Source organism: Leucopleurus acutus (genome assembly GCF_964270905.1).
Source record: "Leucopleurus acutus genome assembly, chromosome: 12".
Lineage (NCBI taxonomy): Eukaryota > Metazoa > Chordata > Mammalia > Artiodactyla > Delphinidae > Leucopleurus > Leucopleurus acutus.
Window position 1 is genome coordinate 418,798 of NC_139154.1, and position 15,503 is coordinate 434,300.

At 40.0% G+C, this 15,503-nt stretch overlaps 1 protein-coding gene across 3 annotated transcripts in view; it reads left to right on the forward strand.

The window, feature by feature from the left end:
- Positions 1-2,622, forward strand: part of STAMBP (STAM binding protein) — a 34,703-nt gene extending 32,081 nt beyond the window's left edge. For 2 of the 3 annotated variants that reach the window (XM_082852327.1, XM_082852326.1), the window contains 2 exons: positions 46-145; positions 1,705-2,621. In XM_082852327.1, the coding sequence (XP_082708453.1) occupies positions 46-145; positions 1,705-1,761 (157 nt within the window). In that variant the 3' untranslated portion in view covers positions 1,762-2,621. Of the gene's footprint in view, positions 1-45; positions 146-1,704 lie in introns of all 3 variants that reach the window. The other variant, XM_082852328.1, reaches the window with a different exon arrangement.
- Positions 2,623-15,503: the final 12,881 nt, after the last annotated feature.

The window sequence follows — 15,503 nt, forward strand, 5'->3', positions numbered from 1 at the left end:
GGGGACACCTTTGCTTGATTCTAGATCTGCTTTTTCTTATTTCAGAACTGGATTCTTTAGACTAACTGACCACGGACTAGAGGAGATTTCTTCCTGTCGCCAGAAAGGATTTCATCCACACAGCAAGGATCCACCTCTCTTCTGTGTATGTATCTATGTAGAAGAAATCGGAGCTGTGCTTTAACCAGGGAGGACAGTAAGAGCTGATGAGGCACATTGTCCTTTGTGACACACATAGAAGATCAGCCTTGTCACTTATTTTTCCAAATCTTCCTAATAAAAACATACATGGGAAGCGGTGTGGGATAGGAAGGAGTTTGAGTCTTAGCTCTGCTACTTAAGGACTGTGTGTCTTTGATCAAGTTACTTAACCTTCCTGGGCCTCAGCTTTCTCATCTGTAAATGAAGATGATAATAATAATAATACGTACTTGAATAGGGTTATTGACAGGATTAAATGAAGTGATGCACAGAAAGTACCAAGTGCAGTAGCTTGCTTATTAAATGTTAGGTTTTTTCCTTCATCATCATCAGTTGCTAAGCCTGCACTTCAATAAGAGATTTGAATTCAAAAGAAAAAGCCACTTAAGTATATTTAATTGTGGAATATTGCTTTTAATTTGATTTTAGATAACAGGGATTTTTATGACCTTATTAGAAAGTTTTTTTCCCCAAGTGGTATTCCGTGAGTAAAAAGTTTCAGTTGCTGATAAGTATGTTTCAATTTTTCCCCTCAAATCTAATGTGATAGTATTGCTTCACTCCATGCTGGCCATGGAGTATTATTATTTCTTTTGGGTTTCCTGAAAAGTGACCAATATGGAAAAGGGAGTCAGACCCTTGTCACATAAAAGAAACTGGGGGTGTTTAGGAGAGAACCCCAGGGAGCATCTGAGAACTGACTATAAGTGTTAGAAGAATTGTTGTATAAAAAGGTATTGGGTGTGACTCCCAGAACTAAAACTTAAGACCCTGTGGGATGACAGTTTTCAGCTGAGTATGAGAAAGAACTTTCTGACAGACTTGTTCACAAATAGGTTAGCCTGCCTTGGAATATAATAAATGTCTAGGTACCAGGATGTTGAAACAGAGGCTATACAATCCCCCAGAAATGCCTAGGCTTTCAGTTAGGATGAACCCTTATGCATGCCAAGAGGGAGTATTCCCCATGTGAGAGTAGGTGTACTTTATTATCTGGTTGACATAATAACCCAAAAAACTGCAATGAATTCAGCAGTTATTTAAAATAAATGTATATTTTACGAATGACTCTAGAATATACATACATTTGAAAAATAAATGAAGGTATATGGGCCCACATTGATTCAGGCTACAGCCTATTGATTCTGGGTTGGTGGAAGTAATGATTCCCAGACCCCTTACCATAACAGCCATTTAAGTAGCAGTCTGGCTGCCAGCCTGGGAACCACTAGCCAGAATAAGCATTGTAAATAGGAGTTTTGTTTGTTTGGGTTTTTCTTAAACATATATATTTATATATCATGACAATATACAAAAGATATAAGAAGTTAGGCAGTGAACTGCTTATTGTAAATAGCTTTTAAACTTGCTTTTCAAAGATAAGAAAACACACAGGAAGTTAAGTAAAAGATATCTTCCATGACTTCAACAAGTAAGGAGTTTTAAAGATGACTTTTCAGAATTTTCCAGGACTTTCCCTTTCTTTCTTTTTCCCTGTTGCAGAGCTGCAGCCACGTGACTGTTGTGGACAGAGCAATGACCATCACAGATCTTCGATGAGAGTTTGACTCAGACACTTCCCAAGAACTATAAAACCATATCAGTGTACTGGTAGCCCCTTAATTTAAACTTTCCAGAAAGCTCTGGAAGCTTTTTAAAACAGAATAGAACGTATCACCTGGGGGAGAACTGATTTTCTATTTCTGGTTTGAAAAGAAATAATTGAATATGTTTTTTAGGCACATCTGGAAAATAGCATGATCATGCTAAAGCAACTTTTCAGTCTGCCTGTAACTAAAAAATTAAGTTGAAAAAATGTTGTAATGAACACTTATATACCCTTTGTTCTAGATTCACCAATTGTTAACATTTTTTCCCCTCTCAGAGATCCTTCTAATTTCTTGGCCAACTTGTTTATTGTTTACCTTTGGACTAATTAAGGGCATCTATGCAGAAATTTGGAAGCCATTTAGAAAATCTTTGGGTTTTTCTGTGGTTTATGGCAATATTAATGAAGCTTATCATAAGGCTGAGGGAGAGCTTGCTGTGTTTGACCAGATGGTGAGGCCCAAGAACCCTGAAGAATGATTTTGTCAGGAGTTATTGTTATTTAACAAATATTTAGGGATATTTTTTCTTCTACAATAAAATAACAACTATATATTTTTTTGTGCTCTAGAATGATCTGTTGGATCAAGCATTGTCTAGAGAGGTTAACTAAATGGTCTGGTTATTTGGGGAAAGGTGAGGGGAAATGGAATTTGAGATGTACCAACATTGAAGGTATGTCCCAGTTCACTTTTAATTGTTCAGTCTTTTCTCTCTGCCTTTTGCCATCTTCCAGGACTGTGAAGTCATCTCTGTTCTTTTGGTGCTATCTCAAGTCGGTCATCCCATTCACTTCCTCCTTATGCCCTAAAAGCTTTCAGCTGAGGATAATAGAGCCTTTGTTTGGAGTACCAGGTTACACTCCAAATAAATGATTATATTCCCATGCCACCCCACCCTGCTGGTTTTATTGTGTTGGCTCTTCCTTTCTGACTTAGGCAACATCTAGGAAGATGTTTGAAGCTGCAGTTGATTCTGTATTTTTTCTATGAGCTGAGCCTAGTGTTATAAGGTGGCCCAGAAATTAATGGTATTGTTTGTGTCCTCTCTGGTCAGGGCAGGAGAGTAAATGCCTTGGATAGGAGAATGATTTCTTTTTGTATCAAAATTCTGTGGTAAAGAAAATTTGCAAATGTATGAAGTTTTGCTTCATCTTAAAATTTTGTGTCCCAAATGTATTCAGTCTTTATTGCTTAGGTTAGCAGCCCTTGAACTTTTCCCCCAAAAGCCAAGTGTCTATATTCTTGTTTTTCTCATAAGTTCTTAACTCCAAAGATACTAGAAGTTCTTTGTTCTGCAGTTTCAGAGTAGGTGGGAATGTGGAGGTAGGTGGGTCTGGGCAAGGGAAAGAGAACCTCTCTGGTCACTGCCCTCCTTTCCTGCCGTAGCCCCAGAGGCAGCCTGGACTGCTCCCTTTGCCCTTAACAGTCCTACAATTGCCTGGCCCTGCACTTTCCAGGAAATTCACCCCTTCTTTCCATTCTCAAGGCTGCTGCTTAGTTTAGGATCTTATTACCCCTTACTTGAACTATTGCAATAGACTTTTTACCAGGTCTCTTTGTTTTTAGTGTTTCTTGACTCCAGTCTTTTCTGCCCAGTACAGTCAGGAGAAGTTTCCCACATTACAGCCATCCTCATGTTTCCTCACTTGCTCAAAAACCTACAATAGCTTTCCACTGCTTAAAATCTAAATTTAGCCCTTATTCCAAACCTTCTACATATGGCCACATAAAGCTCTTACCCCTGACTACACATTCAAACACCTGGGGAGCTTTTTAAAAAATACTGATACTCACACTCTACCACCCCCCAACCAGTGAAATCCAAATCTCTGGAGAGGGACCCCAGACATTGTTTGTTTCTGTTTTTGTCTTTTAAGCTGCTAGGATTCTCAAGTGCAGCCAGGGTTGAAAACCACTGTATTAGTCATTTATACTGGGGAGTTTTGAACTGATTCATCAGTCTCTGCACATCATAGACATTCAGAAAATGTTTGTTGAACCAAAGTGAACTGTATCATAGATTGCAACCACATTGATCATTTACTGTTTACCAGATCGCCACATTTTCTTGCCTCCACACCTGTGCAGAAGAAATCTCAGTAAATGGATGGGTGCGGGAAATCAGTCTGCAGTTGTCCTCTTCAGACCTGCTACAGTCTAGCCACGAAAGTGGTACTTTGCACAGGCCAGCTTTAGTGTCTCACTTCACCCTACATCTGTGGAAGAGACATGCTATCAAGCCAGCTCACAAGGAAGCAGGGAGACTGGATAGGGCAGTGAGAGAAAAGGAGCCAGAACTGTAGGGAAAGGAGGAAAGGAATATTGTGAATAAAAGGAAGTCAGACCACAAAACCTGAGGAAAGAAGCTTGTATTGAAAGGGTAAAAACTACTTGATAAAGAGACTGACTTCTGGACTCCTGAAAGCCTTTCCACTCTCCCAAGCCACACAAGTGCGATACTTACTGGTCTGGACTGAGTGGGGAGAGAGAAGCAGTATCTGATTGCATCCCAGCTGGCCTCAGAGGCACAGACCCTCCAAAGTGCCGTGGGCCAGGTGCAGAGACGCTGGTGAAGACTCTGCTGGGGGTCAGGGCAGGCCTGGGTTTTTTCAGCTGATTACTTCCACGTACTCCTAATTGAATACCACCAAAGAGGAAGAAAAAAACCACTTAAGCCTTATAATGCTCTCTTGGGTGCCAGACACCTTAAAAGCCATGGTGGGAAGCATTCACTAGTGGGGGGGATCATTCCCTAGTGTCATGGTGGATACTTGTTGTTTGAGAAGCAAGGGTTTCCACTTCCATTTGGCACCCCAGAGTTTAAAATCATAATGCCTATCCCCTTTGACTTTGGTCACCTCTGGGTTTCAGTTACCCCAGTGGAAGGAGCTTTTCATATGGGGGTTGACAGGACTGGAGACCGCTAGGAGCAAAGCCTCAATGACATGAGGGCCCAGTGAATCCTGTGACTTTGGTCTGCTTCAAGTGGATTTTGAGAACAGTTTTCAGATCAGACCAGATGTTGTTCCCTAGAAAACAGTCCAGTTTGTATTGTGCCTCCCAGCCCCTCCCCACTATATCTCAGTATATTAACCCCATCTGAGTTTGGAGACCAGTTTGTTCAAGGATCTTTCAAGTGCGTGAGCCCGGAGTGGAACTTCAGAGGCAAGGCTTCTTTCTTTTTGTGAGGAGCTTTGCTTGAGGCACTGAGAAGGCCTGTTTGGAACACTGGAGCATTATCCTCTTGAGAGGAAGTGCCAGGCTGAACATTAAAGACTTTGCTTCTAGGCTCAACTGTTCATTCACCAGGAAGTCACTGAACTTCCCAAACTTCTTTAAAATTCTGTGAAGTGGGATCAGTCTAATATACCTACCTCGAATGAGGATAGAATGAACTCCATATGCAACTATGAGAGTTGTAAAGATGCTATTCAATATAAAGATTTAAGCTACTTGTTATTTGTATCTCTGCAAGTGTTAGAGTTGAGGTGCCGTTACTTCCACCTGCGAGACCTCTACCTCCTCCAGCTTCCAGCTAGAGGACTCCTCAGATAGATTCACATTCTTTATCACTAACAGAGCCTCAGCTCCAAATATCTTTTCTGGTCTGCCCTGATGTTCTGAACTGGAAAACTGAGAACCTCAAGAATCAGAAGAAACATTCCAAATTTCTACTCATTTCCCTTAAGACCCAGAGCAGAGCCAGGACCTAAAGAGATTGCACCGTATCTTTTAACCCTTGGTTCCATCCCACTCTTGTTTGAACCTCCCACTTTTGTTGTTCCAACTATTTCTTGAGGTGAAAGAATTGGAAGAGAACTTTGATCCTCTTCACAGAAGTCTTTATTCTTTAGTCCAGGGTTGAATTTTTTGTTAACCTTTGCCTACTTGGGGTTAGAAGTGGGCCTTACTCTTACAGGATAAGCCCCGCATCATTCATTGTGCCTGTTGGATCCAGAATCCAGCCCTGTCGCACTGAATAACCATGGACTTCTGTGTCCTTTGGTGATTAAACCTGCTTCCCTGAGGGCTTGGTTCAAGTTCTACCATCAGTGTCTTCTTGAACTGATAAATTCACTCAGGGCTTCCTTCTTTGAGCTCCAGTGGCACTTGTGGCCTGTTTCCCACAATTTGGTATGTGTTTTTTTGCTGTTTTGCAGTGTTTTCTTATTGTTTTATGTGAGTCAGGTCACTGAACTGTCATGTAACCTCTTGTTATGTAAGGATAGGACCATGTTTGCTTTCTAGCACTGTGTTGAGTGCCTTTCAGTCAGCACAGTACTTCCTTACTTTCTTTTGCTGAGCCCTTCCTTGAAATAATGTCCGTGGTGTTGAGCCGTGTGTTAGAAAGCCAGGTGGACTTGTGCCCTAACCTCCGCCTTTGGGAAGCCATCTTACTGCCTTGACTCAGACATTGTATCCTGAACCTGTGCCGCCACCCCAGTGTCACCTTGTGCCAAAGGTCTGAATACAAGCAAGAGCTCTCAGAAGAGGGAGCCAGCATTTAAGCTCCTCTTCCAGCTGCCAGGACAGATGACTGTGCTACTCAGCAGGGTGGGCGGGGGAAGATGTGCCTGGACTAAAGTCTGAAAGGCGGAGGTCAGAGACGTAGGAGGAAACCAAGAGACAGTGGTGACAAAGTCACTACTATCTCGTCACAGAAACCAAGGAAAGCAACAGTTTAAAAAAGGGGGAGGTGAGTGGTACCAAATGGCTCAGGAGAGGTTTTCTGGGCTAAGGACCAAGATGAGTCCATGGGATCTAGCAGTTAGCAGAGGTCTTCCCTGACAACCCCATCTAAAACACCTCCACCCCGGGACTTCCCTGGTAGTCCAGTGGTTAAGAATCCACCTTCCAATGCAGGAGACACGGGTTCAATCCCTGGTTGGGGAACTAATATCCCACATGCCACAGGGCAGCTAAGCCTGTGCACCGTAACTACTCAGCCCATGCGGTCAGGAGCCCATGGACCGCAACTAGAGAGAAGCCCGCGCGCCACAACAGAAGATCCCACATGCCTCAGTGAAGATCCCGCATGCCACAACTAAGACCTGATTCAGCCAAATTAAAAAAAAAAAAAAACTATCTAAAACCAAAACCAAAAAAACCGTCTCCACCCCATCATTCTACCGCATCTTCTTTACTGTCTGCATACTGTCATTAACTAAAATCATCCTGTTTATTTCTAGCATATATATATATATATATATATACACACATATATATATATATATATATATAGAGAGAGAGAGAGAGAGAGAGAGAGAGAATACTCTGTGAAAACAGCAACTTTTGTCCTGTTCACTCTTGTATTCTCAGCTCCCAGAACAGTGCCTGACCATAAGATAGGAATAAATGCACAGACTTATCCAAAGTCACCAGCTAATAAGTGGGACAGCTTTGGTTTTTTAAGGAACAGAGCAATAAATATGCACACAGTTTGAATAATAATTTTAAAGATTTAAAATTTAATTTAAAACTTAACAAATTTAATTTATTTTAATTAAGTAAATTAAAGTTAATTTGTTTAACCTTTTATGATTATAGAAGGTTACCTCTTAGAAGGTAAAAGAAGAAAAGCATATGAGAAAATAAAAACTACATATGTAGCCATTTGTCTTTATTTAGAGATGAGTGATAATGCAGTATCACAAATTGAAACTTCTGAACTTTCTACAAATTACACAGAGAAGGAAATTTAGAACCTTAAATGCTTTAATATTTAATAAGAAAGAATCAAAAGGTATGAAATAAGCATTTGACTCAAATTAGGAAAAAGAATAACAAAATATGCTAAGAAAGCCAGGAGGAAGGAAAGGATAGCAGATATTGCTGAATTTATAAATAGGAATCTTGGTAGATAAATTCACAATGTTATTCTTTGAAAAAATAAAGTAAACAAAGAGGAAAAAATATATATACAAAATTAGAAGTGAACAAAGGGATACAACGAATGCACATTTTAAGAAAGTCCTATTATAACTAAGCTAATGAATTTGCATCTCAATGAAATTGTTAAGAAACAGATCTCCAGAACTTTTTCATCTTGCAAAGCTGGAACTCTGTACCCATTAAACCACAACTTTCCTTTTTCCCCTCCCCCGAGCCCCTGGCAACCACCCTTCTGTTTTCTGTCTCAATGAATTTGCCTTCTTTAGATACCTTATATAAGTGGAATCATACAGTATTTGTCTTTTTGTGACTGACTTATTTTACTCAGCATAATGTCCTCAAGGCTTATCCATGTTGTAGCATGTGTCAAAATTTCCTTCCTTTTTAAGGCTGAATAATATTCCATTGTATGTATATACCACATTTTGTTTATCCACTCATCTGTCAGATGACACTTGGGTTGCCTCTACTTCTTAGCTAATGTGAACAGTGCTTCTGTGAACATGGGTATATAAATATCTCTTGCTGTTTTTAACTGCTGCAGAGCATAGGAAAATAAAAAAACAAGCATATTTCATTTTTGTGAACACAACCTAATAAATCATATACACATATATTTCACATCAACCTCAACAATACAGATGCAAATTTCCTAAATAAAAGCATTAATAAATTCATCAATATAGTGAAGGAATAATGTATCATAACTGCCAGCATTTGTTGTGCATCCCCATTTAGAACTTGTACATGACCCCCCAGCTAGTAAGTGGTGGGCTAGGATGGCAGCCTAGGTCTGCCCAACCCTAGAGCCCATGATGTATTTGATGAGTTTGTTGAGAAGGTAACGTTGGCCCCACAAAAGAAGTCTACTAATATAATACCTCACAGAAGAAGGTCAAAAGAAAATAAAGACCCAAGACTCTTTCGTAGATAATAATAAAGTATTTGACATGAGAATCAACATTTATTCTTTATTTTTCAAACTCCCCTAATAAATTAGGAAAGAAAGAAGCTTTGTTAACATGATAAAATATATCTTCTGAAACAACACCCAGCATCATTCTTAATAAAGAAATAATGTTAGGGACAAGACAAACCCTTTCTAACTACTGTTATCTAACAGTGTTCTGAAAGGATAATCTAGCCAATGTACTGAAGCAGAATAAAGAGTATACTGGAAAAGAGACACAGTTTTTGGCTGCAAACTAAGTATCTACCTAAAAACCTAAGGATAGGGCTTCCCTGGTGGCGCAGTGGTTGAGAGTCCACCTGCCGATGCAGGGGACACGGGTTCGTGCCCCAGTCCGGGAAGATCCCACATGCCGCGGAGCGGCTGGGCCCATGAGCCATGGCCGCTGAGCCTGCACGTCCGGAGGCTGTGCTCTGCAACGGGAGAGGCCACGGCAGTGAGAGGCCTGTGTACCTCAAAAAAAACCCAAAAAACCTAAGGATAATCAATCATTAAAAATGGTTAGGCCTAATAAGAGCAGCAAAATTGTCCACTAAAAGATATAGATATATATATATATATATACACACACACATATATATATATATATATATATAAAACTTCTTTGTAGCTTTCTAGTACAGGCAATAGCCAGTTGTGATTGGGAAAAAAAAATTCTCATTCACCCTAGCAACCAAAACTATGAAATACCTTGGAACAAAATTAGCAGAAAATGTTCAGGACTTACATAAAACTAAGCTGTACAGAGGGACATGAAGAAAATAAATGGAAAGATATATTCTATATTCCGTGAAGGGAAGATTTAATGCTTTAAAGATGTTAATTCTTTAATTAAACCATAAATTTAAATGAAAGTCTACAAAAATTTTATTTTTTAACTTGAAAAGATTATTCTAAAATTAATCTGGAATTGGGACTTCCCTGGTGGCACAGTGGTTAAGAATCCACCTTCCTGGGCTTCCCTGGTGGCGCAGTGGTTGAGAGTCCGCCTGCCGATGCAGGGGACACGGGTTCGTTCCCCGGTCCGGGAAGATCCCACATGCCGCGGAGCGGCTGGGCCCGTGAGCCATGGCCGCTGACCCTGCGCGTCTGGAGCCTGTGCTCCGCAACGGGAGAGGCCACAACAGTGAGAGGCCCGCGTACCACAAAAAAAAAAAAAAAAAAAAGAATCCACCTTCCAATGCAGGGGATGTGGGATTGATCCCTGGTCAGGGAACTAGATCCCATGTGCATGCTGCAACTAAGAGTTTGCATGCCACAACTAAGGAGTCTGTGAGCCGCAACTAAGGAGCCTGGCTGCTGCAACTAAGATCTAGGGCAACCAAAATAAATAAATAAAAATAAATAAATGATTTTAAAAATAAAATTAATCTGGAGTAAGTGAAATAACCATTTCTCAAAATTGAAAGATGAAGAGTGTTGGGGGAAATTTTATTACCAGGTAATTCTTATAATAAACTTATAAGTTAAAGTAATAGCATACTGGTGGAAGAATAGGTTAAGAATTAGCAAAGTTTATTGTTCAAGGAGATAAGACAATGCTGTAGATGGCATGGACCGTATCTTGATGGAATTTGGTGTTGGTATGATGCCAGTGGCTTTTTTCAAGGCAAAGTGAGGTGAAGAGAGGAGACAGAGGGGTAGAGAAGCTAACTACAGGGAATGAATGAGAAATATCTAAGAATAGTCTTACTTTCTTTAGTCTAGGTGATGTTTTCACTTCTTTCACCCAGTAATAACCCACTACTATTTGTCCAACACAAGTAACTTCCTATATTCTCACTCAGGCCTAGGAAGAAGAACAGAAATAACCCGTGGGCCACTGTGGGAGTTCTTTTTTCGAGTTGCCGAAGGCCACAGAACTGCAAATGAGTGGTGTCAGACTTCCCAACCCACACTCAACCACGGTGCGATACTGCCTTCCTAAAATATGTATAGATATATGCATTCATTAAAACTATGGGAAAGAAATACACCAAAATATTAATAGTAGTTTTCTGTAGGTGATAGAATTATGGCATGATTGCTCTCTTTTTTTCCCTCTATACTTTTTTGAGTTTTCCAAATATTCTACAGAGAACATGAATCATTTTTATATTGGACAGAAAGGACAATGCCTACTATTTTCAGAAACCAAAGCTCCACTGCCCCTTCAATGTGAGAATCAAGCCAAGACCTTATTCTTGGACGGCATCAGTGAAAGGGCCTTAGGAATGCTCTTGGGCACAGCAGCAGAGGCATGTCATATATGGAAACCTTCCATGAGGGTGACCTCACCACTGGAACCCATTCAAAATAAACCTTGCTGCAAGGGCTAGCAGCAGAGATCTTTGGACAAAACCTGGAGGATGGAAAGCTAAGAAAGAATTGACCTAAAGAAGACAACCTCCGGGCTTTGTCCTGAAGAACTCCTGTGCATCCATCTGGGCTTACTGGCAGATCTCCCCTGTGCTCAGTTCCTAAGGAAGGATTACTTTACCTCACCTCGCCCTCCTCCAAAAACGAACTCCCACAGAGGCCCAAGGGTTATTTCTGTTTTTTTTTTTCCTGGGCCTGAGTGAGAATATAGGATGTTATTTGTGCTGGACAAATAGTAATGGGTTATTGATGGGTGAAAGAAATGGAAACCTCACCTAAACTAAAGGAAGTAAGACTATTCTTAGATATTCCTCAGTCATTCCCTGTAGTTAGCTTCCCTACCTCTCTGTCTCCTCTCTTCATCTCCCTTTGCCTTAAAAAAAGCCAATAGCAACATACCAAAGCACAATTCCATTAAGATATGGTTCATGCCATTATAGCATTGACCCCTTTGCCACCTTGAACAGCTCTTAACACCCCTGCCTACCATGCTTAAACATCTGTGTCTAGAACTTCTTTCACCCAGCTTAGTCTTCTATACCTTTCCATTGGCTTAGGAGTTTTAAGTTATTTTTAATTGAACCATAGTAGACTCAGGATAAGTTCACACAAATATTTTACTTCCCAGTCCCAGTGTTGCTCTGCAAGCACAAGGCCTCTGATATGGCCCTAGGAGCTTCAACGTGGCCTAGGAAGAGACCATATAATGAGAATAGAATCCTGTGTTGGTTTGAATTCTTTTCATTGTGCTTACAGAAAACTCAATTCAAACTGGTGTTCAGGCACAGCTGAATCCAGTGCCCATTGTCATCAAGGCTCATTTTGTGTTCTTCTCTTAGCTCTTACATACTCAATATATGTTCATTTAATTACATTTTTCCAATATGGTACTTTTGACAGCTATAGGTTTATAACCTATTGTCTTGATAAATCCAGCAGGAAAAAGAGAATTTCTATGTCCAACAGTTCCAACAAGTCCTGGCATTGAGTCGTTGGGTCATGACTTTGGTCATGACTTCATCCTTGGACCAATCACTGTGGCCAAGGGGATGGAATGCTCTGATTGACCAGGCCTGTGTTGTATATTTATACCCCATCTGAACTATATGCACTAGGAGTGGGAGAACATTCATTCTCCAAAGAAAAATCTTGATGGCATTAGAGGGAGGAATGGATGTTGGGCAGGCAAAAGCAACAGATATCTACAATAAGTGCCTAGAAGAAAAAGCTAGGGCACCATCACCACTGTGGGCACAATGACCCAAAGTGAGCAAGCTAATAAAACGCAAATGAAAACACCAAGTGCTGTTGGCTTTAGATAACAGCAGCTGGACTATGGGGTAGTAACCCTTTCACTTCCCAAAAGGTGGGTCACACATCCAGACCATGGGTCATTTATTTAATTTGCATTTATTGAACACCTACTGTGTGCAGAGCCCTCTTTAAAATACACAGGAAGTAAATGTTATACTCTCTGTCTTCAGGGAGAAAATAATGGAATAAGATAAACTATACTCCCATGAATTAGCACGAGACCAATTTCTTCGTATCGATTCGTACACAGAATGAACACCAAATCTGTTCGTGATTACTGAGGGAACCCAAGTTAAGGAGAAATGAATGTTTTCATCTTAATTTATTTATACTCTTAATTTATTTATACTCTACTTAGGTAATTTAATTTATACTCTGTAATTTTTTTGTATTCCACTTTTAATTCTCTCAACAAATATTAACTGTATACCTACTAAGTGCCAAGCCCCATGCTAGAGTCTGGATACCTAGTAGAAACGTTTTCCAGGATATGTAAAATACTACAAAGAGAAAATAAATTGAATGTAGAGGCAAAGGTATATAGAATACAAGGATACAACAAAGCAGATTCAGTAATAGAGCAAAAAAGTAAACCATGATCACTTCCATTCCCACCATGGATAGGCCACATGATATGTGATGTCATAAATAATATAAACATTTGTATAATAAAGCCAAACAGCACATAGAGGGTTATGTTTTTCCATATAAAAGATGGCATCTCACTACAGCACAATATGTAGTAAAAGTAATTCTACTGGAATGCAGGGAGTGGGGGCAGGCCGTATAGTTCAGCTCAGATACCTAACTTCTGTAAATCTGGTTTAACCTAGGGATGTATTTTGTAATATCTGAGAGCTCGGGTGGACTGCATGGATTTTAAACAACTCCAAGTTTCTCTTTGGTGACATTTTAATAAATATTTAGTGACAGTGAACTTGGAATTGTAATCTTTGGCAAGTACCTGGAGTTTAGCTGCCATTCTTTTTTTTTTTTTTTTTTTTGCGGTACGCGGGCCTCTCACTGTTGTGGCCTCTCCTGGAGCACAGGCTCCGGACGCGCAGGGTCAACAGCCATGGCTCACGGGCCCAGCCGTTCCGCGGCATGTGGGATCCTCCCGGACCGGGGCACGAACCCGTGTCCCCTGCACCGGCAGGCAGACTCTCAACCACTGTGCCACCAGGGAAGCCCCCATAACTGCTGTTCTTTATTGGCAGCTAAGTAAGATCCAAGGCTGTTGACTTTCAAACTTTTTTTTTAACACAGCTCACCAAGGTGGAGTAAGAGAGCCCACGGGCCCACTTAGTACATTGATTCCCACTTTACAGCAGAAAAGGTACTTGCAGTAACCACAAAGGGATTTTGTACAGCAAATTTGGGGAATCAAATTTTGAACAATATGGTTGTCTCATTTATGAACTTGGGAATAACATGGGACTACCTACCTAGGTAATAATTTTGATCTGTAGCCCTTTTCTGTCCATAGTTTACTAATAAAGACTGTTTTGTATACAGACCATTCCTTTTCCAAAAAAATATATAAAGCCATATCATCAGAATAAAAAAGGGTATCTCCATTTCTTTTTTTTATAGCAAGGGGCTATGCAACTAACTCATCCAAAGATACTATCAGGTTTTTTTGTTTTTTTTTTTAATGAGTGGAAAAGTACTGGTGTCAGAACTCAGCCTGGATCAGCCCTCAGGAAATTCCCCCCATTCTGGCCCATGAACTTCCTAGGTGTTATTCAGCGTTTCATCCCACACGAACTTGCTTTCCGGGGTAACCACTCAAAAAACTCTTCTGGAGTCTGCCCTTATTACCAGATTCCATTCTCACCACAAGATATTATTGAAGTAAAATATATGTTTTCGTTTTATTGAAATATAATTGACGTATGGCACAATATAAGTTTAAGGTGTATAACATAATGATTTGACTTATGTACGTGAAAAGATGACCACAGTAGGTTTAGTGAACATCCGTCATCTCATATAGGCAGATGAAATAACTCACTTGGGAGAGTGTTAGACTGAAGAAATAGAAAAAATTCTTTTCCTTGTCGTGAGAATTCTTAGGAGTTACTTTGGAGAGTTGTTACTCTTAACAGCTTTCATTTATAACATAGAACAGTGTTAATTATCTTTATTATGTTGTACATTACTTCTGCAGTACTTATTTATCTTATAACTGGAAGTCTGTACCTTCTGATCACTTTCATTCGATTCCCCCCCTCCCCACCCTCTGGTAACCTCAAATCTAATCTCTTTTTCTATGAGTCTGTTCATTTGTTTACTTTTGAAGAATAAGCGACCTATAACAGTTCCTGGTATACAACATAGTGATTCGATATTTCTATACATTTCAAAATGATCACCATGATAAGTCTAGTTGTCATCTGGCACCATACAAAGATATTAAATAATTATTGACTATATTTCCCACATTGTACATTTCATACCTTGACTCACTTATTTTGTAACTGAAAGTTTGTACCTCTACCTTCCCTCACCTATTTTTCTCCTCCCCTTCAAAGTAAAATATTTTAAGGCAGTGAAAAAATGTATCCTAAACCTTAACTTTTGTGAAGTCCTGAGTGGTCTCTTACTATTTTGATTTTTCACAACTTTTTCATTTGACTTGTTAAAGGTTATTTTGGCTACCCAAGAACATTTTGAAAATTAAGGCTGATTCTAAGTTATTTGCATTATGTTATGGGAGAACCTCACTTTCAGAACACTACTAGTTCTCAGCTAATACCAAATTGCAAATATATCTTTTCCCTCAGCGCTAGGGGAGGACGTAATGCTGCAGTTAAGAGCCAGCTCCAAAGCTAAACTGACCTGGGGTGGATTCCTGGCTCCCTCACTGGCTGACTGTGTCACTTCAATAAATGCCTTACCCTCCCCAGCTTCAAAGTCCTCAACTCTCTAAAATGTGGAAAATACCACATTTAGATAAGGGAATGCATACAGTTTGTAGCACATAGACCCAAGTCAATAAGTAGCAGCTATCAATAATAGTAATAATAATAATAATAAGGCCCAAGGCCAGTAGTTTGCTCCAAATCACACTTTGCGGGCTCTCGTCTTTCAGAGGAGCATCCTTGCCTTTCTAGAGAGATGGACAGAGGATCCTAACAGCCCAGGCTCAGCTGAGT